General features: G+C 43.3%; 1 protein-coding gene and 1 pseudogene across 1 annotated transcript; both read right to left on the bottom strand.

Moving 5' to 3' along the window:
• Positions 1 to 16,700: 16,700 nt before the first annotated feature.
• Positions 16,701 to 17,672, bottom strand: LOC140912636 (olfactory receptor 5AR1-like; annotated as a pseudogene).
• Positions 17,673 to 21,634: 3,962 nt separating this feature from the next.
• Positions 21,635 to 22,573, bottom strand: LOC140913756 (olfactory receptor 5J3-like). The gene has a single exon (XM_073350556.1). It carries the CDS (start codon positions 22,571 to 22,573, stop codon positions 21,635 to 21,637), a length of 939 nt encoding a protein of 312 aa, XP_073206657.1.
• Positions 22,574 to 26,094: the final 3,521 nt, after the last annotated feature.

Genomic DNA, 26,094 nt, shown 5'->3' with positions numbered 1-26,094 from the left:
TCTTTACATCTCTGCTAGACAAGTAAAAAAAAATGAAAATTTTAGTCAATATAGGGAACTTAGGAATTGCCATACCAGATCAGACAAATGATGCATCTTATTGAGTATTGACTATGCATTGGCAGTCTTTGCAGTGTGCTTCAGGGAAAGGGGCAAAGCCCTCACGGTAGGAAGTTATTCAATAACAGGCCTATAGGGGTATTTTCATCCTACATCCAGGCAATTAGTGGTTGCCTCATGCTCTGAAGCCTGAAGGTTTACATCCCTTGCAAATGTCTGTATCATACCTAATGTAACTGTTCTTAATATTCATACTGTGAATCAACCCCTCCTCCCCCGGCCTCCCAAAATAAAACATACCAAAAAAACCAACCCTGCTCAAAAAGTCTTTACGGTTGAAAACTTCAGCAACTGAAAATTAGGAAATGCCAGATTTGTGGTTGCCTATGCAACCTTAATTCTGCCCTCTTGGGTGTTTGCATTATGATAGTCTTTAATTGCATTATCACATGCTGTTTTTTCTTAAAACCACTGGACCCCTGCCTTATTCAGTGTATAGGGCAGACTAACTTTTGTGTGACTGAATAGACAACCTAAATGATGTTCTGTTAATATAGTTTTGCATATGCTTTTTTTGCCTCTGTTTTCACTAACAAGGTTAGCTCCCAGACTGCTACGCTGGGCATCACAAAATGGGGAAGAGATGGACAGCCCTCTGTGGAGATAGAGGTGGTTAGGGACTGTTTAGAAAAGCTGGACGTGCACAAGTCCATGGGGCCGGACGAGTTGCATCCGAGAGTGCTGAAGGAACTGGCGGCTGTGATTGCAGAGCCATTGGCCATTATCTTTGAAAACTCGTGGCGAACCGGGGAAGTCCCGGATGACTGGAAAAAGGCTAATGTAGTGCCAATCTTTAAAAAAGGGAAGAAGGAGGATCCTGGGAACTACAGGCCAGTCAGCCTCACTTCAGTCCCTGGAAAAATCATGGAGCAGGTCCTCAAAGAATCAATCCTGAAGCACTTGCATGAGAGGAAAGTGATCAGGAACAGCCAGCATGGATTCACCAAGGGAAGGTCATGCCTGACTAATCTAATCGCCTTCTATGATGAGATTACTGGTTCTGTGGATGAAGGGAAAGCAGTGGATGTATTGTTTCTTGACTTTAGCAAAGCTTTTGACACGGTCTCCCACAGTATTCTTGTCAGCAAGTTAAGGAAGTATGGGCTGGATGAATGCACTACAAGGTGGGTAGAAAGCTGGCTAGATTGTTGGGCTCAACGGGTAGTTATCAATGGCTCCATGTCTAGTTGGCAGCCGGTATCAAGTGGAGTGCCCCAAGGGTCGGTCCTGGGGCCGGTTTTGTTCAATATCTTCATAAATGATCTGGAGGATGGTGTGGATTGCACTCTCAGCAAATTTGCGGATGATACTAAACTGGGAGGAGTGGTAGATACGCTGGAGGGGAGGGATAGGATACAGAAGGACCTAGACAAATTGGAGGATTGGGCCAAAAGAAATCTGATGAGGTTCAATAAGGATAAGTGCAGGGTCCTGCACTTAGGACGGAAGAACCCAATGCACAGCTACAGACTAGGGACTGAATGGCTAGGCAGCAGTTCTGCGGAAAAGGACCTAGGGGTGACAGTGGACGAGAAGCTGGATATGAGTCAGCAGTGTGCCCTTGTTGCCAAGAAGGCCAATGGCATTTTGGGATGCATAAGTAGGGGCATAGCGAGCAGATCGAGGGACGTGATCGTTCCCCTCTATTCGACATTGGTGAGGCCTCATCTGGAGTACTGTGTCCAGTTTTGGGCCCCACACTTCAAGAAGGATGTGGATAAATTGGAGAGAGTCCAGCGAAGGGCAACAAAAATGATTAGGGGTCTGGAACACATGAGTTATGAGGAGAGGCTGAGGGAGCTGGGATTGTTTAGCCTGCAGAAGAGAAGAATGAGGGGGGATTTGATAGCTGCTTTCAACTACCTGAAAGGGGGTTCCAAAGAGGATGGCTCTAGACTGTTCTCAATGGTATCAGATGACAGAACGAGGAGTAATGGTCTCAAGCTGCAGTGGGGGAGGTTTAGATTGGATATTAGGAAAAACTTTTTCACTAAGAGGGTGGTGAAACACTGGAATGCGTTACCTAGGGAGGTGGTAGAATCTCCTTCCTTAGAGGTTTTTAAGGTCAGGCTTGACAAAGCCCTGGCTGGGATGATTTAACTGGGAATTGGTCCTGCTTCGAGCAGGGGGTTGGACTAGATGACCTTCTGGGGTCCCTTCCAACCCTTATATTCTATGATTCTATGATTCTATGTAATTTCCTAGGTTTTTAAAAAGACAAAACTCATTTCTGTCACAACACCTCCATTCTGCATCCTCTTGGTTTGCACCTGTAACCACCTGCACTGCATTACAGACTTCCACCACTTCTGTTACAGGCCTTTGCAAGAGCAAGCTATTTTCCTATAGATGACCAGGGAGATGTGTAGGATCTGTGGAGAGCCTGACACAGTATTCTGCCTCTCTTCCTCTGGGGAAACTGAGGGAGAGCCTGACCACGTAAAATCCCCAGAGAGGGGAATGAACCACTGGGCCATATATGTAATGCAGAGGTGGCTCTCTCCTGCTCCAGTCAACTCTGGTTGAGAAGGTCCAGAAGCAGTCACTATTCCAGGTGTAACATTGTCAATGTCTGCTGCTTTTTTTGGTGGTAACACGGGCCCATCTGTTTAGAATACAGGTGTTATACTAGCCGGAAGCTCAAATTTTGCTCACAACTGAAACAAAAAATGGTGACAGTGGTTATCAAAAGCTAAAACTCAGCTAAACCTGAAGAGAATTTCATGGGGAAAACAAAAAAAAACAAACAAACAAAAATGCTCTTCTCAAGTCCAAGGGCTTTCTCCCAACTGAAGTTCAAAAACTTGCTGCAAACAATGGAGGTGTTTTAGCTTCTCAAAAACAAGAATCTGTTTGAATGGAAAGTGCTCGGTAACCTAATACAGAAAACACCACCAGCTCCTCCAGTAGTAAATGTCCGATTCTTTTTATGATTATTAAATATAGAGCTGATAAAGGTGCTTGATTTTGTAACCTAAACTCATACTTCATAGCTCTCTGTCCTTCTCCAGAGACTGGACCACGCAGAGCTAACAAACAGAGGCATTTTAAATCAGGTAGTTCGTTTTTTCAGATCCTGAAGTCCTGGACTTCATCTCCAGTGCCAATGACAAGAACCAAGAGCATTGTGTTACAAGTGATATTAAGTGGAGACAGAAATATTATGTTCCTCCCCAAACCAGGCACAGAACCAGGTGTGTGACAAAGTTTTCTGAGGACTCTGGGTCTGATCCTCTTACCTACTGTTGTGTATCTGCCTTGACCTGCAGACTGTCAGAAGGAGATGTAGTATTGTAGACTGGAATCTTGAGTTGCCTTTAATTTATGCTGTACCCATTCAGTGTGTAAATAGAGAACTTCAGTTCTGAAAATTGTCACTGCAGCACCAGATCCTCTCGAGAATTGTTGAGTTAACACCACAATTCTTCATGCGAAAGACGACATTTGAGACTAAATAAATGAGATGGCAAAATAAGACAAAAGAAAACAAGAGATTATATTTTATGTTTTTCCCTGTCTGTTATTTATCTTACACTATTTGATTCTTCTGCAAATAGATACCGTCAACATAAGCAATCCTGTAGCTTCATGTACCTTTTCCCACTGTGTATTAGTCTGAAGCAGAAAAGCCAAAAATAAATATCAGGTCAAAATATCTGAAAAGCTGATGACAGGGAATCTAATTTAAAGTCCAAAAGCAAAAGATTAAGAGAATATTTCTTCCTATTCTGTCAGAGCTGAGTGGATTAAGCCTACCTGTGGAGAAAGAGGTATGTTATCACTTATCCCAGTAGAATGGTGTGGGGCTGACACAAGGGGTTTTTATTTGGTTCGGTGGCAACTAGGGACAAAATCCCTGAAGCAGCATGAACCTCAGAATGTCAGAAAAACAACAAGGAGTCCGGTGGCACCTTAAAGACTAACAGATTTATTTGGGCATAAACTTTTGTGGGTAAAAAAACCCCATTTCTTCAGATGCATGAAGTGAAAATTATAGATACAGGCATTGTTACACTGACACATGAAGAGAAGGGAGTTACCTCACAAGTACCAATTCGATCAGGGTGGATATGGTCCACTCCCAATAATTGATGAGGAGGTGTCAATTCCAGGAGAGGCAAAGCTGCTTTTGTAGTGAGCCAGCCACTCCCAGTCCCTATTCAACTAGTGACACCATCAGAGGACCCAACCACATCAGCCAACCATCAGGGGCTCATTCACCTGCACGTCTACTAATGTTATATATGCCATCATGTGCCAGCAATGCCCCACTGCCATGTACATTGGCCAGACTGGACACCTCCTCATCAATTATTGGGAGTGGTCCACATCCACCCTGATTGAATTGGCCCTGCAAACACTGGTTCTCCACTTGTGAGGGAACTCCCTTCTCTTCATGTGTCAGGATAACAATGTCTGCATCTGTAATTTTCACTCCATGCATCTGAAGTGGTGGTTTTTTTACCCACAAAAGCTTATGCTCAAATAAATCTGTTAGCCTTTAAGGTGCCACCGGACACCGTGTTGTTTTTGTGGATACAGACGAACATGGCTACCCCCTGATAGAATGTCAGAAGAGATCATTAAAATGTCTTTGATGTCTCCTGGAGGCTGGGGATAATAAATCACAGATTCCAAAATAGAACAGCTCTAACAGGAGAGATCGAGGGAGAACCACACCAGAATATCCCATATTTCAGCAACTAGAGTGCCCACAGGAGAGGTGGGAGACCCCTGGTGAAATCTCTTCTCCTTTGAGGTGGAAGGGGTAGGCATCTGGATGCTCAGAAAGAAGTAGCTGTGTGCATACTCAGAGGCAGAAACAGGCACAAAGGAGCTTTTACTGCAAAAATGTAGGTGCCAAGTGAGTTTAGGCACCTATGGAGTTTGGCCTCAGCTGAGAGGTGATTTCAGGAATAGCAATGGGGCCTGGTTCTGGATTGAGATGCCCAAAGTGTCAATTAGATTTAGGAGTACAGGTTTCATCTCTGCCATGTGCCAACACTTAGATCTGGCCTACAGCCGAAAGATTTACAGGTGTTGCTATATCTGTTAGGGATGTGCTTCTCCTCTGATATACTTATACTGGTATAAGCATCAGTGTGGATGAAGTTATATCAATATAAAGGTGCCATATACTGAATAGGTCCACAGATTATAGGCCAGAGAGGACCATTGTAACCAGCTAGTCTGACCTCCTGCATAATACAGGCCATAAAGGAAATGTTGAAAGGATTGACTCAGGTGAATCCCCAATCTGTGCATCTCCACCTCCATTAGCAGGGATCATGGACTAGCCATTGCACCACAAAGCTACCTATCACATTGCATCAGTGCTTTCTCCCTCGTGCTACCCTAGAACAAAACAGCTTTACCCTGCTGTAGCTGAGCCTATTCTACAGGGCAGAGCTGAGTGAAATTCAGAATTTCCATGCCATGGGAAAAACTGACTTGGGATGCAAACCAATGTTGACAAATCAAGGAAAAAAGTTAAAATATTAACATTTTGTACAGAATGGAAATTCTGAAAAATGTCCATTTGCAAATGTCAAAATCTTTGGTTTTCAAATTTTTGATCAGCATGAAACATGTGGACGTTCCAAAATTGACATGCTTCCTGTCGGTGTATTGACCTGACTTAAAAGGCTGCTGCCTGCCTCAGATTGAAATGTATTTTGTTGGAAAGTTTCAGCCTGTTCTGCCATTTCTGAGACCAAAGCTAGGGGAAAAGACATTGTTGTGCCCACATTAAAAAAAACCACTCCACCACAGATGACTTTTCCTCTGAAAAGCTCTGGTGACCCCAAGCTTTGCAGCAGTGATGTGAAATTTGACAGGGTGGTGCCTTATGCCAATCTGATGAAAATCTGCCCAAATTTGACCCTATAAAAATTGCTGCTCACACAGGATCAATCGAGATTTGCTAGAGCTTCCCAGTTTAATCCCCCCAAGAGTCCATCTGCCCTGGGAAGGCAACATCCCAGGGATTCCAGGGGCTAAGCAGGGGATTTTCCCAGCAATTCCAGTTCTGGGCTGTTGCAGGGTCTCAAATTGGGCACCCAAAATTAGTGGCAAGTTTTGACCTTAATTTCTCTGTGCCTCACTTCCCTACCTCACAGGGGCATTTTGAAAATAAATTCAGACACTACAGTAATAAACACCCTGGAAAAGCACATGAGCAAATTATGAATTCTGTCTCCAGAGCAAGGCTGGAAGAGTTTAAATAAGGCCTGGTGTAGAAGGGCTCTGCAGGGCCCTCTTAGCTCCTGCCAGGCTGACAATGTCCCTAGGAGACCCTGGGGTTCAATAATCACTGGTGTCATTCATTTACAGGTTGTGTTCCCACCACCTTTTCACCATACACAGCTTTAGGTTCCCATGTCAACCTAGGAGAGATGCACTATCTCTGCCTCCACTCCCTTACTCTCCCCCACTTTTGGCGGCTGTTCTCCCAGCCTTTTCTATAGCCCCAGGCTAATTGGGTGGGTAACTGTCTCCCATTCACCAACTTGGTGCAGTTTTTTCTAGCCAGCTCCAATTTGCTTCCCTTAATGGGAGCTGGCGTGACAGAGGGCTGAGTCAGCAGCTCTTGCCCAGCTCTCCGTCACACCTGGGCCCATACATTGAATGATGAGGCTAAAACAAAATACTGAACAGCTGCTTACAAAGTGGGCACTTTCCATTCTCTGCAGTCAAGCTGGCTGGGAACTTTTTAATAAAATGGATTTTCCCCCACAAATATGGATTTGCCAAATAGGAATCTTTTAATTGGAATGTCTCAGTTTTGATTCAACATTTCTCAGGTTCAGGATGGAATTTGTGATTAAACTCCAGAGACATAGAGAGAGCAACTCCAAAATAGCCAAATCCCAGCTAGCAGGGCACTCACCTGGGATGTGGGAGACCCCTATTCAAGTCACTTCTCTGCCTAATTAAGAGCAGGGAAATAGATCTATGTTTCCAATATCACATGTGAGTGCCCTAATGTCTGCCCTGTTTTCTATTCTATGGTGCATCTCTGTCTCTCAATCTCTCCTGTTGGATGAACAATAAAGGATTCATTGGGACACACAAAGAGAAAGTCTATCTTGATAGCCCAGTGATTGTAAGCCTGATCTGGGATGTGAGAGACCCAAGTCCAAGTGCCTGATTTGGAATGGGGAAGAAGGAGTTGTGATCAGCTTGGTGGGAGAGTTAGTGAGTTTGGGGAGAGTTAGGTGTGGCCCGGGGAAGAGCATGCACAAGAAACTGTGGGTTTGCCTAGAGGGAAGAGAGCTATGGGGAATGGTACTGCAGGTGATGGACATGGATGATGACAAACTGATGCCCCCCCTTTCTATAAGTGTTATGACATTCTCTCCAGCATCCTTTCTCCCCCAACCTTTTCTGTGGTGGTCAAGTCATCCTGACCCACCAGGCAATTGCTTGGTGGCATTTTGAGTGGTAGTATCCGGGGCTTATCTGGAGGGCCAAGTCACATTAGTGACTGTCAGCTAGTCTCCCTGGAACTGTTGAAAATCCACCAGTTCATCCCTTAACCTAGATGAGTACCCTAACCACTGGGCTAGTGGTTATTCATGGGTCAAGCTTCTCTATCTCCCACTTTCTGTGAAGTTTTTGCAGAAGACCTGGTTTCATCCCAATGTAGAATGGGAAAATATTTTGAAATCTTGAATATGTTCAGGAGACAGGAAATTCTTTTCCCACTTATGTCTATTTTGTACCCACTTATAATATTACCACTTAAAATAATTATCCTTTAAAACAATTGTCAAAGTTAGGTTTTTGGGCCTACACCACTTCCGTAGAGATTGAGGAATACCCAAGCTGAAATTACACCTTGGAATGGCGCATAGATAAACCCAATGAGGGCGGGGGAAACGATTTTTAGAACTTGCTACGGTCCTTATGTTAGCTATCACTTATGGTCATCTACATGTATCATTGCCCTTTGGTGCTAGTGACTCTCTGAAGTTGAGCAGATCTTTCCATTTAAAATCTAGCCTTCAGGAAGAAAAAAAAGACATTCAATGACATGAATGTCTCTACAGGTACATATTAGCCCTGCAACATCTTTCTGCTGGGGATTCCCAACGTTAGACACAGATCCTTTGTAAGACCTTTGCTTTGAGTTTCAGTGATGCCAAGTGCCATCAACTCCCACTGACATTGATGGGAGCCAGAAGAGAAAACCAGTGTAAATGAAAAAGTTCTACACCATTCATTATTGTCTATACATTTACAAGAGATGATTTACTTCCTTTCCAAACTAATCTGATTTAACAACAGAGAGGGTGGGCAGGAGAGACATGGATGGCAAAGCCCTGTGCCCTAAGGGATATTTCTGGCATGGGAACGATTCAGATTTGGACAGTCTCTCGTATTGTGGTGGGATCTCTGCACATATTTAATTGAATGCAAAACAATGCACGGTGTTTTGCGTTTCTGTAAGGGGACAGTGCACTAGCTCCAGGGCGAAGTGTGTGCATAACCCATAATACATTCCCCAAGACACACTATTTCACAGGAGCAGTCAGAGTTGTTACAAGGAATCTACACATGCTCCCTTTTTGGCTCCAGTTTATTTGCAAATTTAGATTTCCCACCCACCCCGCCTCATACCATGGTGACACAGTTGATTTTTCTGGGATTCATGGACCACCCAGAGCTGCAGGTCCCACTCTTCATGTTGTTCCTACCGAGCTATGTTATCACACTGGTAGGGAATCTTGGGATGACTGTTTTAATCAGGATTGACTCCATCTTCACACCCCTCTGTGCTTCTTCCTCAGTAATCTGTCCATTGTAGATGTTGGTTATTCCTCTGTCATTGCGCCTCAGGTGCTCATGACTTCTGTAGCAGAGAGTAATAGAATCATTTCATTCACTGAGTGTGCTGTGCAATTTTTCTTTGTCTGTGTCTTTGTGACCAATGAATGATGCCTCCTGGCCACCATGGCCTCTCACCGCTTCACAGTCATCTGTAACCCACTGCTCTAGAGGGTCATCATGTCCAGGACACTCTGTGTGCTGATAGTTGTTGTGTCTTTGTGAATTCAACGGCCCGAACAATTTGTATATTCAGCTTGTCTTTCTCTCACCCCAGGGTCAGCAATCATTTCTTCTCTGACATCCCTCCCCATCCTTAAGCTGTCCTGCTCTGACATACACAACACAATGATGTTATTCATTTCACCTTGTTGACTATATTTGTCAAGATTACTATGCTACTTTTTCTAGTCTCTTATATGTACAGCCTCGTCGCCACCTGTGGTCAGATGTTGGCTGCGTGTGTGTTCGTTCAGTGTGCTGTCCCAGCTCTGTGGAGATAGCAGACCTCAATTAAACAGCCCAAGAAATCCACAGACTCAATTTTCAGTGAAGGCACCTGGCCAGGTTTACTGTCAATAGAGCACAGTAATAGTATCTGGATGGATTGTCAGACCTGTATGCTTGTGTCAATGGACGCAACTCAGTCAGTGGTGGGACTCTCACTGCTCGCTAGGCTGGCCAAAGACACTCCCTCTGAGATACATCTTTATACACAAATACAAACAAGTGACGTATTGCCCCTGATGTATCAGAGTGACACCCTCTGACGTATTCGGGTGTCACCCATTGACGGATCCAAGGGCTGCCCATTATCTTGTACAAGTTGGTTTGATTAAAACATCCCTATCCATCATGCTGTCATCCTGACCTTATCCTTAGGATGGGTCAGTGTGCTCCTGTTATCTCTGGGGCATGTGGTTGGTATGGAGGTGTTCTGGTACTGCCTTTCTGGAATGTGCTGGCGTATATATACTTGTGCCTAGCACTACTTAAGCACGTGTGATTCTGCAATATCAGCCCTGTTCTTGCCAGATTCTGAGAACGGGGCCTGCCTCTTGCTCACAGCTTGGCTTTGCTTTAGATCTGCAAAGTTTTGGTTACTTTAGCTCAGGCTTTAGGCCTCACACCAGGAATCTGATACACGGCCTTATGTTTCAGGCCATCTTCTTAATACACCATCCTGAAGATCCACTCAAACCCATTTGTACTTTTGCCTCTCACGTGACAGCTGTCACTAGCTTCTACAGAAGTCTGATTTTATGTATTTACGACCCAGTTTTGGCTACACCTTGGACCAAAACAATGTCATCTCTGTGTTCCCAATGCTGAACCCTCTGATCTACAGCCTTAGAAACATGGAGTGAAGGACGCCTTTAGAAGGATGATATACAGGAAGATATTTTCTCAATAAATGTAGTTACTGATTTTTTTAAAAATCAATAAACAGCTGTGAGAGAGGGGGCAAGTTCTCTGGGTCACCATCCTGATTTCTCGGATTGCACCATTTCTTTGAATTGCACAAAAATGATTGTGCACAACGCAGGCTTGTTAATATTGGCAATCCCAAGAGCAACATAGGACAGGAAGTGACCCGCCGAGGTCATTGAGTCCAGTCTATTGCTGTTGCAGGCAGCAACGTGATATAATCCCATTCATAAACTTATTCAGCTCCACTTTAAATCGTTGTATAACTCCACTAATTCGAGTGGGAGGCTGTTCCTGAACCTCCCTTCTCTGATGGTTAGAAACTTTCTTCCACTTTCCAGACTAACTTTCGTCATGGCCATTTTATACTCGTAAATAATAAACAGGCCAGGGCTAGCTGACCCTGGTTTCAATCCACCGACCACTGGGTTATTATGGGAGTAGCACACTTCCAGCATTCTACTTAGAGGGCGCCTGCAGTTTGTTGTACTCAGTAAGGCTAGACCTCATGAGATTCTGTTTGTAAATCACAGGCCTCTTATTCTTGATTTAAAGGTGAATTACAATTACCATTAGTGCTTTAGGTTGGGTGCCCTCTGTCGATTGAAACTCAGGTAAAAGGATGCTGAAATCATACAAATACCAGAGCTATTCTGAAATTTCATCTCAATAGAGTACACTGTTAAATATACAGGCCCATCTATTTTATATTCTCTTTTGTTAGACTGTGCTCAACTCCAGGTGTGCTAAGATCACACAATCTCAATTCTAGCACTACCGTGACAGAATTTTGAGGCTAGGACTGCAGAGAACAGTACATGTCAATCCTGTGGGATCAGAGAGAGAACTCAGGGCCTGGTATGTGGAAAATATTTCCATCAAACTCATAGATCATGTGAAGTTCACTCTGATCCCAGTGCAGACTCAGATATGGACCTATACAAAGTCAGGGAGGGTTGTGGACAAAGTTGACAGTGCAGATGATTCTTAGGGAGAACTGGTTAAACAATGTCAGAATAACCACTGCATGGGCCTCTGACAAAATGCCAAGATGGAAACAGACCATCACCTAATATACCACTATTTTCATTCTCCAATGACCTAATGTTGGGAGAAGATTATCCCATATCTGCCTACTATGATCGTCTTCCGCTTTCCTTAGAAGTATCTGGTATAAGCCACTGTCATAGACAGGCTATTGGACTAGATAGACCTTGTGTCTGATCCTGTCTAGCAATCCCCATGTTTCTATGAGACCGAGGGGAACTGGTAGCTTCTACAGGTTAGTTCAGTCATGGAACAAGAGTCTGCCCCAGAACTTCCCCAAACTCTGCAGGGGTATGGTTAGGATTAAGGTTAATGTCGGGAAGCTATGAACATCAGACAATTCACACTTGCCCCTGTGGGTGGATAATTTGATGTGCATCTGTAACACCGACAGGCCCCAGTCTTCGGCGGGCGGGATTGAATATGGGACCTCTGCAGCTTAGTACATGAGCCTCTACCACATGAGCTAAAAGCCACATGGCTCTTGACTAAGGATGTAGGGTAGACTCATTAAACTCTCTGTGAGTGGTCTCAGTGCCAGCAGATGGGACAGAGCACCACACCCAGGCGGTGTGTGGGTTACATATCTACACCAGGTTACAAGTTAAGGACATGATCTGCCAACTGGATAGAACAAGCCAGACTGCTGCCCCAATAAGGGGCTTTTGCCCGTAAGTCATTTATGTGCCTTGGGAAATCCTATGGTCATAAGCGCCAGATCCTTTTCTTGTATAAATGTGTGTAGCCCCACTGACTTCAATGGAATGACACCAATTTTGACTAGTTATGGTTCTGGCCCAATGCGTTCAGTAGCGCTCCACCTATTTACTTTGGGGTCTCACGCATTAACACCAATGGATCTAATGCTGATTTTCACCTGCTGGGGATCTGGCCCCATTGATTGCAATGTAGTGACGCTAGCTTACACCAACTGGAGCTGGAGCGCCATTGATTTCAATCTGTATCTGTGAGGTTTTTGTTGAGGTTGATGGATTTCCACTCAATTTAGCCATATGGAATTGATTTCAATGGGCAAAGATGATTTACACCCACTGCAGATATAGCCACATTAATTTAAGTGGCACTCCATCAAGTTACATTAGCTGGGGTTTCTGCCCCTTTAGCATCAATGGGGTGATGCTGATTTGCACTAGCTTAGAATCTGGCCAATTGTATTTCACTTCACCATCAGTTTCAATACTGATTTGTATTTATGTTGCATTGACGTAAAACATTCTGAGGATTGCACTGTTTCTTCCAGATTAAATAAGAGAGTCTGCTTATTTCCCTAACATAGTTTCGTGGCTTTTTAATGGCAGATTTTTATCCCCTTACCCACACTTTTTCAGCAGGTGGGAGTCCATGAGACCACTCTCACAGTAAGGGGCTATTCAGTGTAAGGACATCAGAATCAAGCCTATAGTTTTGAGATGCCCTAACATGTTGTTACGTATGGGATAAAGCCCCCTCTTGTCTGTCTTGTGCACATTAAAATTTTTAGTTTATTTGGAACCTAAGCCGATCTTGCTTTACTTGCACTGAGTTTAACTTGATCTCATTGGGGCTCCTGCTATGAGTAAGTGCTAGTCAATGTGAGCAAGGATCATAGACTCACGCCCGCAGTGACCTGGTTTGATTTGTCATGGCTTTGGACACAATAGGCCAAATATAGCCCTGGAGTAAAAGAATGATGCCAGAGATGACTTTGGCCTGAAAGTGAAGATATTGAAAGGGGAAAAAAAGGGAAAAAGTAAATGCTATTGTCCAGCACTGGTTATGCCAGTAATGTTTATATTGACATAATTCTCCAAAGTTTGGAGAACTTTGTAGACAGCATCCATTATTATGGATTATAATAAGCTGCTGTGGGCCTCATTAAAACATTGTTTTTTGAGCAATTCTGTCATTATCTAATTAGGCAAGAAAACGTATTGGGAATGGTTAGGAAAACAACATATGAGTCATGATACAGAAATAATGTCAATATTAACACTTGCTCTGCCAGAGTAATGAAGAAGTAAACCTATTTGTAGTGTAACTGAAGTTAAGACAATTTGCCAAGACAATTTGTACAGTGGCACCTTCTACCAGAGAACGGCTGTGTATAAAAAAAAATAGCTGCCTCTTCTCATTCAAATCAATCTGAAAAAACTATACCAGCCCCCTTGTCATTCATTAAGGACCAGAGCCATTGACCATTGGGCTCAATGGAGTCTCTCCAGTGCATATTAGTTCAGCACCATAGATCTCAGTCCTGAACATTTTTATGGGAGTGCTTCAATTTACTTCTTTATCTTCTCTCCAACCCATGAAAGAGTTTCTCTGGTGATCATGAAATTATATCAAGGGTCTGCTTTGTTTGGCTTTCTTTGGACTTTGTAAACCCTGAGACAGATTCATCCCAGAAGTAACTCCATTGACTTGCGAGTATGATGTGGGGACAGATAAAGGATACATGTAGTCCAATCAATTTATAAAGATGTACGATTGTGATGTACTAGTACCCATTATGAAGTACTAGTGTAATGGGGCTACCAATATTCATAGCACTAGCAAGCTTGCTCACACACTGACATTTGAATATTCATCTGCTCTGGTTAGTCCAGGGAAGTTTTCTCTGAATCATCAATCACTTAAATCCACTTCTTGTGCTCCTAGGAATACTACTTATGATTTTTCCATATATGTGCAAAATGGAATGAAGCTATAGTGTCATAACATAAAAAGACATCAAAGTTACTCTGTTGATTAACATTGTGATGTTCTTAAACTGGCAATACGTGTGTGGGCCAAAGTCATTTGGCTGCCAATGCTATTTTCCTTTCAACACTTTAATACCGGTCCAGGATTGGAATCCCACAGTGCAATCAACAACTGCCCATGAGCAAATACACATTTTCAATGAGCAGTAAGACATCCAGTTCCCTGGACAACTCCCTGGAATGGGAGTTTGGTGCCTTTTGAATATCCCTACTTAAACTCCTGCAGACTGAGCCAAATATTGACTGAAGTCAATCGGAGTCTTTTCATTGGCTTCAATGAGCTTTGAATCTGTTTCTGGCTGGGGGTGGTTGAAAATTTCCCATCTAAACTTTCTGTTGATGCGGGCGGGAGGCGGGAGGGGGAAGCAGTGGTTGCCTGGTAGGGGTATCTGGCCATCCGCAGTGGCTGATCATGAGGTCACCTGACAGAGAGTAAGATGGTTATACAAGGGCAAAAGCTGCTGAATTTGGGCTCTACCTGGCCATGCTCAAACTGAGCATCAAACTGAGAGGAGCTGCATGTAGGAGCTAGATGAGGAGGGAGAGGAGCAGTCTTTCTGAACGTAGATGTATACACAAGGGGACTCTCAAGAAAAGGATGAGCTAGTGAGGCCCATTGAAGTTAGGATGTGGGTCCTTTTCTAAATGAGCTTGTGCTTTACTGGTGAAGTGTTCGCTCTGCTGTGTTAGATTCCTGTTCAGAGTGTCTCTCTCTGTGTGTTATATTCTTTACACATGCTGTGTGGCCCTATGGGAGAGTTCAGCTGTAACCCAGAAGGCTCACACTGTTTCTAGGACAGGGGGTGTTTAAGCTATGACAGAGTCTGAAAAGTCATCCCTGAGCCCAGGGACTGGGCAGCTAGATAGCAGGTTCTAGCTCTCCAGAAAGGGCACTAGGCAGAGGGCCTGCACCCTATTGTGTGCCTAGGAACCCCAAGACTGCAGCAGTGACTGGCTCCATTCAATCTCTGGCACCTTAAAACAACTGGGGATCCAAGATGGGATTCCCCTCAACACAAGTCGGTGCATATCCAGCAAAGGGAGTCAGAGGGGAACTGTGACAAATGCTCCCTTACAATAGTGCACAGATTCTCCCCGAGTTACGCAAATCCGAGATTATGGAAAAAGTTCCATAAACTAGAAATAGGAGTTTTTTGGGGGGTTTTTTGCACGTAATGGTCGGAGATACGTTTCCGACTTACGCAAAACTCGAGGTACACGGCACATTCTGGAACGGAATGCTTGCATAAGTCGGGGAGCATCTGTATTCTTTGCAGCCTCGCAGTCATTCCTGAACATGGGAAACTGAATTTCCAAGATTAACAGTCTTGGATTCCTTTTTTTTTTTTCGAACAAGCCACAGAATACAGTTAAAACAAAGAAATCAGAGCTATGACACAGAGAATTCACTATTAATTCATCACTTGTTTATTGATAAGCACAAATCCCAATAATTATATTAACTGAGAACAAACCTGTTAGGGGGCTTATTCCTTCACCCACTTACTTCCCTGGTCCTTCTCGCATGAACAGAGAGCAACAATACCCGAAGTCCAAAGGTGCAAACAATTCGATGTTTATTGGGGTGAACTTCCAGCAAGCATGATTCCAGTTTCCTTCCTTAGTATCCTCCTTCCCAGCTCTGACACCACAGAGCCTTACACCTGTGTCCCTGTTCCCATTCCTACCCTTAGCCAAACATGATTCCAACTTCCTTACTCCCATTCCCTGTTCCCATCTCCCCCTTTAGCAAAACATGATTCCAATTTTCTTACCCCCATTCCCTGTTCCCATCTCCCCCTTTAGCAAAACATGATTCCAATTTTCTTACCCCCATTCCCTGTTCCCATCTCACACACCCACATGCCCACCCCCTCCCACACCCAGTCACTTCCTCATTGAGTACAGATTATATAGTAAAACTTGAGTTCTGCTTAGCTATATCTTAACCAATCATTTTCCTGAAATTTAACTAACCAATCCTAACATATTGTAACATGATTATGTAACCAGTTATATCCCACCACCTCAATTAGTTTACACCCAGCAAAATTAATTATACAGCAGACAGGAACAATCACAGAACCAGACAGAGATTATACAGACAAACAACAGCAAAGTGGGAACTACAATGACAAAACAATACAGAAGTGAGGATTTCACATCCCAGCTATTGATAAGTGAGTTCTTGCCAGACAGGATGCTATCAAACTAAGTTTCCTTTTACATTTTCTAGGCACTTCCCTTTCTCTGGAGGTGATAGGAATACAATCCTGTCCTGATAGTGCCTGACAGCCCAATAGCACCTTATTTCAATGTGACTAGTTTGGAATGTGAGGATGTGACCGTTCGCTTCCCAGCTTATGGCTGCCTCTGCTGCTTAGCCAAAGGCCTGAGCCTAAGCACAGGGCCACAAACTGTCACAGTAAGAGAAGGCCCTTACACTGGCAGACAGTGGTTTTGATTCTTTCTTTCTTTTATACCTCTATCACTAGCCAAGTGATAAGAATACACCTAAATTCTTAGAGTATAGGCCTTTACAGACAGGCCTGAATATCTATATCCTAACAAAACCTTCCTGTTTATCATCCTTCTAAAGGCATCCTTCATCTCCTTGTTCCTCAAGCTGTAGATCAGGGGATTCAGCATGATAATTATGAGTATATAAAACACAGAGATGATCTTGTTTGGGTCTGTGGTGTAGTCGCAACTGGGTTGTAAATACATGAAGATCACAGTCCCGTAGAAACTTGTTACGGCCATCAGGTGGGAGGCGCAGGTGGAGAACGTTTTGCTTCTGCCCTTGGCAGAGTGGATCTTCAGGATGGCAATGAGGATGTACATGTAGGAGAATAGTACAATGAGAATCGTAGTCATGACCACTATAGTGGACAAGGTGAAATACACTGTGTTAGCGTTGTGGGTGTCGGAGCAGGACAGCTTAAGGATTGGGGGGATGTCACAGAAGAAATGGTGGATGACATTGGAGTCACAGAAGGACAGGGCAAATTATAAATGGAGTCTGAAGAACCGCGTTCACAAAGCCACATATGTAGGAAGCAACCGCTAGTAACACACACAGTCTCGTTGACATGATGAGGCTCTAGAGCAAGGGGCTACCGAGGGCTAGGAAGTGATCAGATGCCATTACTGCCACCAGGCAAAGCTTCCTTGGTCAGAAAGTTACAGACAAAGGAAACCTGTGCTGTGCATGCGGCGAGAGAAATGGGTTTGCCCTGAACCCCAAAAGTCATCAGCAACCGAGGCATTACCGACGTCGGCAAGAGACAAACTGCTGAGGAAATAGTACCTGGAGGTGTGGAGTCCGGAGTTGAACCTGATCAAGACTATCAACCCTAGATTCCCCGCCAGGGTGATAACATAGATCATTGGGAACAACACAAAGAGGGGGACCTGAAGCTCCGGAAGATCCATGAACCCCTGGAAAAGGAACTCTGTAACCGCGATGTGATTTCCCTCTGCCATTTCTTCCACCCATGATCTCCTCCTTTACAGGGGAAAAGTGAAACGTACAATTAAACAGAAGCCAAGAAAGGACCAAGAGTGAATCCTTTACATGCATTCTGACTCCCCTCGGCCTGAGCCGCCGCAATGTACTTGTCATTCCCTATGCTCCCTAGCTGCAAGTTGGACATGGGCCCAGGCTCCCTCCTACCTGGAGCAACTCAGGCTGCCTGGTCCAATTAACTCCTCCTTGTGCTAGCTGGGCAAGGTGACAGGAAACAAAATGTGAAGTGCCTGGCTGCTCTATGGCATCCTGGAAGGGGAAACCCCACACACAAGGACACCCCAGAGCTCTGATTAAGATGAATGGGACTGTTAATACTTCTCAGAGCTATTGTTTTAGGCAGCCTGCAGACACAAGCAGATGGCACTGCATTGGCTATGCATTGAAGGTCAGTTCCACAAAGGGCTGGACACCTGAGGCCTATTTAATGAAAGTGGAGATTCTGGGCCACCATTCTGGAAGCAACAGGGTGAATTCCGTGGCAAACTTTGTGACCACAGACTCACACTAGTGCAGAAGGACTTGTACTAGCTGAAGATTTATTTAAAGTTTTTTTTTTCTGATGTTAAGGTGTCAAGAAGGTAGACATTTATCAGCTGAGAAAGATAAAATCACCTTTGTACGGTAGCATTGATCCAATATTGTGCTCTGATATTTTTCATTGAAACTGTATTAATACAAGATTAAAAAAAAAACCCCATGAATGAGGTTGGGTAGCGGGTCAACTCTTGAACCCTGGAGGAAGCTGCATCTGAGTGTTCTTCTGTGGTTTCTGTCCTCTCACTATTACTCACCATGGGCTAAACCCTATTATCCCTTGGCTCAAGTCTACCGAGCAGAGCTTAAATGTAAGGCATTTCCATGGAGTAGAAAGTATCCTAACGACAGCTGGGTAAAATTCTTTGGCTGAAACTTTTTTTCAGAGAAAAATGCAGATTCAGCTATACCAGAATGTTTGTAAAATTGTATTGGGTTCTTCGGGATGGGAAAAACATCAAATAAATTCATTTCCCCACTGATAAACCTTGCTGTTCAGTGTCCCACCTCTGCATGGAGGGGCGAAAGGACAGCTCCAAATCAGTGTTGGTGAGAACAGGGGCTTATCTGCACTGGGAAGTTATTCCTGAGCAAGGTAATATAAGGCACTAGAGCTATTCTGGAATAGCTCCTGGTATGGACCCTCTTAATCCACTGGATTAAACTAAACTGGACAAAGAAAAGTGGCCACATAGGGAGTTACATTAGAGTCAGTTACTGCGGAGTCAGTTTCCCATGTTGACCAGCCCTAAAGCAGTAGAATTGTATCACTGGTGAGAATAGGGCTAATCAGTAGATAGCAATGATGAGAAACAAAATGTATGATCAAAAGAGCTGTGTGAAACCTGACTTCTTGGTTTGCTGGCTCTTCTGAAACATAATGAAAAAAATTAGTTTCTGATTGAACCTAATTGATTTTTTTTCCAAGTTTTTGGCTGACTGACAAGTTGAATGAAATGTTTTGTTTGATCAGTTGCTGTTTTTCCAATTGTTATATTTTTTCATAAAATGAAAGTAAATTTTGAAACAGTCTTTTAAATGGGAAACTTAAACTATTTAGACCTTTTTGATTTTTCTGAGGTTTTAGTTCAAAGCAAAATAATTCAGCTCATTTGATACAAATTCATAAAATATTTCAGCAAACCCAAACCTGCGTTGCTCAGAAAAACAAGTATTTTAGCCCAATTTCCCCCCACCCCCAGTTCTACTGAACAATATGTCATGTTGCTCAGAGTAAAACTGTCCCAATTCAATTTAGTCTTGAGGCTCACATTTCCAACAGTGAGGGTGGTTAACCGCTGGAATGAACTACCATGGGAAGTGGTGGATTCTCCAGCTAGAGATGCTGTGAAATCAAGACCCGATGGCTCTCGGGAAGACACACTTAATAAAACACAAGTTAATGGGCTTAATACAGAGGGTAACTGTATCAAAGTGTGACCTGAGTTATACAGTTGGACTAAATGATCTCATTGTCCCGTCTAGTCCTTAAAATATACGATCAATTTATAGCATTGCTGTTAGTAAACCTATAAAATCACTATATGGCATTGATAACGAGGAGTCCTGTGGCACCTTAAAGACTAACAAATTTATTTGGGCATAAGCTATCATGAGCTGGAACCCAGAAGTGTGTTATAACCCACGACAGCTTCTGCCCAAATAAATTTGTTAGTCTTTAAGGTGCCACAGGACTCCTCATTGTCTTTGCTGAAACAGACTAACCCAGCTACCCCTCTGAAATATACGGCATTGGTGGGAGTAACATTACATGAGCATTATTATTGATAGTACTTAATTAATTCATTAGAATTAGGCTTAATCCCAACCCCCTTCTGTTAGGTGCTGTACAAACATATAACAAAAAGACAACCTCTGGCCAAAGGAGCTCGTAATGCAAGCTTAAAATAAGAGACAAGAGGTACAGATGGAGAACAGAATAAGGTGACAGAAAGAGGATTGAGAATAAAGCTGTATAAAAAGTACAGAGAGCTTTGTTCAGAATTTTATTTTTTAAAATAATTTTTATAATTTTAATTGATAATATCAATGTTTATTTTTAAGTCTTTTTGTTTTAAATGTTCAAACCTTTACAGTCGCAAGAAATTATGGGAGATCAGGCAATGGGAGGTCAGACATAATTTTTTTAATGACAGCCAACACTGAGATTCAAAAAAGTTAAAGCTTTATAACTGTTAAAACACAAATTGTCAACATCACATGTCAAAATAAATATCCTTAAATCAAACTCTAGTACATTCTCAAGCTGCAATTTTTCTTTCTCTTGCCTAGCTGTACATTTCAATTATTGAAGGCAATATTTTTTTCATTGGTTTGTGTGCTTGTGCTGAAATCAACATTTACCAACATTTTTTGAGAAAAGTCTATTCATTCCAAGCCTAAGTATATATGATAGCACTGTTGAGAATAGATGTATATAGGACTGCTCTGAGTATAGATGTGATCAATATAAAGACAAGTGCAAAGTACTTCACTCTGGAAGGAAAAATCAAATGCACAGATACAATGTGGGGAATAACCGGCTAGGGAGAAGTGCAGCTGAGATGGATCTGAGAGTTCAAGTGGATCACAAGTTGAGTATCAGCTAACAATGAGATGCAGTTGTGAAAAAGGCTGTCTGGGGTGTGTTACCATGAGTGTTGTATGTAAGACCAGGGCAGTAACTGTTTGGCTGTACTTGGCACTGGTGAGGCTGCAGTTGAAATTCTGTGTCTAGGTTTGGGAGTCACACTTTAGAAAAGATGTGGGCAAATAGGAGAGAGTCCAGAGGGGAAAAACAAAAATGACAAAAGGGGTTTGCAAAATTTGATTTATTAGGAAAGGTTTTAAAAAAATGGGCATGTCTTCTTTTGAGACAAGACGACTAAGAAGGGACCTAATAACAGTCTTCAACTCCGTTGAGGGCTGTTATAAAGGGGATAGAGATTAATTGTGTCAGGCTCACAAAGCCCTTTTGAGGTCTAGACACTAAAGAGAGCAAAAGTATTGAATTCTCATAGTGCAAGCTACATACTGAGTATTAATTAGAGCAACACATGAAGAAATTAAAGTTAGAAACAAGTTTTATTTTATTTTAAATCTCAGATAACCTTTCAGGGCAGCATTTCAAATAGATTAATGGTCAAGAAACAAGGAAGGGTGTCTGTTGGAACAACCACATAATGACAGGACATTAGGTAACATTGTTCCTCTCAAGCAATCGTAAAACGTAATTTCCACATGCTACATCAGTTCTTTGAGGTTCATTTAATTCCTGTACAACATTTGAGATACACAAATGAAGGCAGTGACACATAGACAATACTCCTCTCCTTCTTCCAGTTGTTCTTCTCAATTGACTGGAATTGTCATGGTGAACAAATTAGCTGAGAATGTTTTTCCAGTCTACCACCCTCTTAAGAGCATCCTTAATCTCCTTGTTCCTCAGGCTGTAAATAAGGGGGTTCAGCATGGGGACCACCAGGGTATAAAACACAGCAGAGATTTTCTCCTGTTCCAGCGAGTAGGTGGAACTGGGTTGTATGTGGCTTAAGCTCACAGGTCCATAGAGCATGGTGACAGCTGTCAGATGAGAGGCACAGGTGGAGAAGGCTTTCCGCCTGCCCGCAGCGAAGCGGATCCTCAGGATAGAGAAGAAGATGTACAGATAAGAGATGATGATAATCAGGAGGGTGGACGTGGCAAGAACCACAGAGAACATTATGAGCAAAATCTCATTGATGCGGTTATCAGAGCAGGCGAGCTTCAGCAATGGGTTAGTGTCACAAAAGTAATGATTGATGACGTTGGGCCCGCAGAATGACAACCTCAGCAAGCCACATGTGTGGGTCAGTGAGTTCACGAGCCCCCCTACATATGAGCCGGCCACTAGACGAAAACAGACTCTCTTAGACATAACAGCAGTGTAGAGCAGAGGGTTACAGATGGCTACATAGCGGTCGCATGCCATCACGGCCAGCAGAAATCCTTCTGTGGTCACAAACACAATGAAGAAGAAGTGTTGGGCAATGCAGGCAGAGTAAGAAATGCTTTTACTCCCCACTAAGAAATTCACCAGCATCCTCGGAGCGAAGACTGTGGAGTAGCAGAGGTCAATGACAGACAGGTTACTGAGGAAGAAGTACATGGGGGTATGGAGTCGGGGATCAACCCTGATCAACATGATCATCCCGAGATTCCCCACCAGCGTAAGAATATAGATCACCAGAAACACCGCAAAGAGGGGTATTTGCAGCTCCTCATTATCCGTCAACCCCAGGAGGATGAAGTGGGTCACCATGCTGTGATTGCCCTCAGCCATGTATACAGGGCTACATGAAACCATACCTGCCGGGATAACAAGAGTGAGCAGCATGGAAGAAGGAAATTTCATGGCATGAATTAAATCTGAATGACACCACTGGGCTTGAGAGTGGGTAGTGAATATCTTCTTGGAAACCAGCCACCGTGATGTCTGGGAAAAGTTGAGATGGACTTTTTGATTTACACTCCCTTTTCATGAGGACTGGGATTTTCAAAGCTGTCTAGGAGATTTTGACATCCCAGTCTCCATAAAATTGATTGGAATTAGGCATCCAGTTCCCCTTGGGGAATTTCCAAATTCAAGCACATTCTTACAAATTTTCCCCAATGAAATATACCTGCATGAGTTATGAGTTCACTTTATATTGTCTGCTCACTAAGGGTAAGTTAGAAAGCTCTCGTACTTGGAATCCTGTTCTCTGGGTTCAGACTCCTCCCAGATAACCCTTTTAGATGACTACAGCATCTCAGTTGTGTCCCAGTCACTTGGTTACTGCTGCTTCATAACATATCCCCTGTTGCTAATCCCAAGTGTTTGAAAACCAGGAACCAGGCTTCCAAAAATCATGTGATTGGCTTAAAATCTTGAGATCTTTTTAAATAATACAGAAAGGGTTTAGAAAGGGTAGATCCATCTTTAGGAGATATGGGTTCCTAAGAGTATTTTTAAACCCTGTGCCCAATGGAAGCCTGAGGAGGATGACAGCGATTTGTTTAGAGTTATGATTTTATAATCTTCAGCAACATACTGATGAAATACTTTTAAAGCAGATTTTAAACATAGCTCCAGTAGACTAACATGTTCTGAGTAAATATCACAGTGATGCACAACTGTTTTTGTCAGTAAATTCAGAAACTGACAGTATATACCCAGGAGCTGGCAAATGCCCATTAAATGGTTTCATTACCACTTTAATGGCTCTTTAAGAATTTCAAAGTTGTGCTAATAGGTCTGGCAGGCTGGAGGCTTTTTCACTTTTAAGTTAACTAGATCCCTTCCAGAGGAAGGCTCACCAGGCTGCAGCAGCCACCAGCAACAGGGATAGGAAGAGGTGGGTAGGTGGATATTAAGACTCAGGGGTGGCCCAAATTTTCAGGTGCCCTACACAGCTGTGTTTGCTGCCTATGCCTAAGGGTGGTCCGGAGAGAGGGGCAGGGAAAGGTTTTGTTTGTGCAAGATTTTGTTATTTCAGAATTTATTAGGTTAGGACCAAACCCCCAGTATTTGAAAAGTCTCTGAAAAAGGGAATGGATCCCTGTAGCCATGGACCCTGGAAATTTTGGGTGTACCCAGCCCATAGGGCAATGGCATGTGTAGCAGCTCCAAGGCCGTGGACTCTGGTTGCTAGCAGATCACATGGCAAGTTGCCAAGGAGCTGGGCAGGTGAACTAGCAGAAACCAGGCAGGATTCTCATGTAGGCAGAGTTTCCCCAATTCCGTGGTGCTGCAGTGAAATTGCCCTGTCTTCGAGAAATGTTTCAATTTCATTCAGTCAGCAAATTGCAATGGAACAATGTTTCTGGGCCATAAAGGGGGTCACGTTTCCAATCTTTTCTTAGCAACTCTGAGGGCTAGAAACATACTTAAAAAAATCTGAGATTCTTAAGTGATCACATGGCTGAAGGAGCTGGGGCTTTAAGAGAAGCACCAAATATCATGAGAATTGGCAACTGTGCCTTCGGTCTATGCTTTCCTTGCTCTAGGAGCTTTCTGGCCACTTGTCTCCAGTCCCAACTGCTTACACCTACTAGTGGTACACACTGCCAGGTCCTTCATCTCTCTGGGCCACTCGCCATGACACAGGAGTATGAGGTAGACAGGAAACGGTGAAGGAATAATGTTGGCACAGAAGCGACGATGGGAAGCTGTGTGCAAGGCAAGGCTCTGAAGGAGGGAGGGAGGATGCTTGGAAAAGGTAGCATACAGGGAATGCCGGAAGCCACAGGTGAGAGAATAAGATAAACAGAGAAGTTGCTGTGTAGACAAGGAGTGTGAGAAGAATGGGGAGGAAGAGAGAAAGAAGGAAGAAAGAAGGCTGAAGAGACATGAAGCCAAAACTATGTAACACCTCAAAAGTGAGGCTTTCTCCATTTGCTTCTTTCTTCTGGCTCCCCCTTCCCCATTTCATCACACACAAACAGCTTGTTTTCAATCCAAGGCCCTTCACAGGCTCTCAACACCTTGAGGATCCTCTGCTATTGCAATGTCATCTACCGCCTTTCCAATGCTACCCACTGGTCACATTTTTCAAACAAACACAAAGATGTCTGGAGCTGCCGCAGTGCAAATAATTATTGTTATTTCCCCCTTATGGTGAGAGATCGGCCACACCACAACCCATTGGATCCAAGTGTCTGTCCTCCCCCTCCCCCACCCCCACTCACATCCATACACAACACTGGATAATGGTCAGACTGGCGCTAGGGTCATTAGACTGAGATCGGCCTTTAAGTCCTGGCTCTCCTACAGAATAGCTGTGTGATTTCAGACAAAGACTTCCTCTTTGCCTCAATTCCCTCTTTATTAAATTTGGATAATAAACCTTCCTTTCACCCACCCTCTTCTGTCTTGTTTGTTAGCCTATAAGCTCTTGAGGGCAGGAACTATCTCTTACTATGTGTTTTTGGTGAACCCAGTGCAGTGGGGGCACTGATCTCTAACTGATAACACAACGACAATAAATACAAGTTTTATAACCCTGACTTATCTCTATAATTGGCTGTAACCAAAGCCCCCCAGAATCTGAAAATCATCAAAGGTTACAGAAGTTGGATCTGAATCTGATTCCAGATCTCTGAAGTGTGTAACTCAGATGCATCTCTATGTACAATACTGGATTCTTACCTAGTATCCATCTGGAACTTTCAGGCTCTTTTTCACGAACCATGTCCGTTTTCACTGTAATTTATCCTGAGACAGAAAAATGAACAAACAAACAATGTCTGTCTCAAGTTGCCAAAATGTTGACTACACTAACATCACACGTCTAAGTAAATGGAGAAAATGAAAAATTATGTCCAGGAATCAGAAGGGAAGAAAAATAGTTAACCCACCTTCACTGAAGGAAAGAGGTATTGAATCATAGCTGCTGGTGGATGAAAGTGTTCACTCACCCTTCATCCCTAAGAAACATGTTAAGGCACCACAAACCTTATATATTCATTTCTGTGGCATTTAGGGATCAAGTCTCTGAAGTAAGTTACACCTTCAATTATAGTCTCAAGCCAGGCATAGAGGGGCTCATTAAAATGCCCTCCGCAGTGGCCTATCTTACCTCCAAACGATGCACGTGCTAAGTAGGTTTCTTTATTAGTCTTTGCTTAGTTTTACGGAAAGCTCTCGCTGTTTTCCTAAGCCACAAAAGAGGTCTCAGGGGCAGTGTAACTGAAAATGAATGGCTAAGTCTGTCTTTCCGTACGGAGGAGTCAGTGAATTCAGTGTCAAAGTTACGCTTAAAAGAAATCCAGACATGTTAAACTATGTTAAACTATGGAAAGAGCACAGTTACAGCAATCAAA

The sequence above is a fragment of the Lepidochelys kempii genome, chromosome 6, assembly GCF_965140285.1.
Source record: "Lepidochelys kempii isolate rLepKem1 chromosome 6, rLepKem1.hap1, whole genome shotgun sequence".
In the NCBI taxonomy this organism is placed as follows: domain Eukaryota; kingdom Metazoa; phylum Chordata; order Testudines; family Cheloniidae; genus Lepidochelys; species Lepidochelys kempii.
This window is presented reverse-complemented; position numbering and strand designations above follow the sequence as displayed.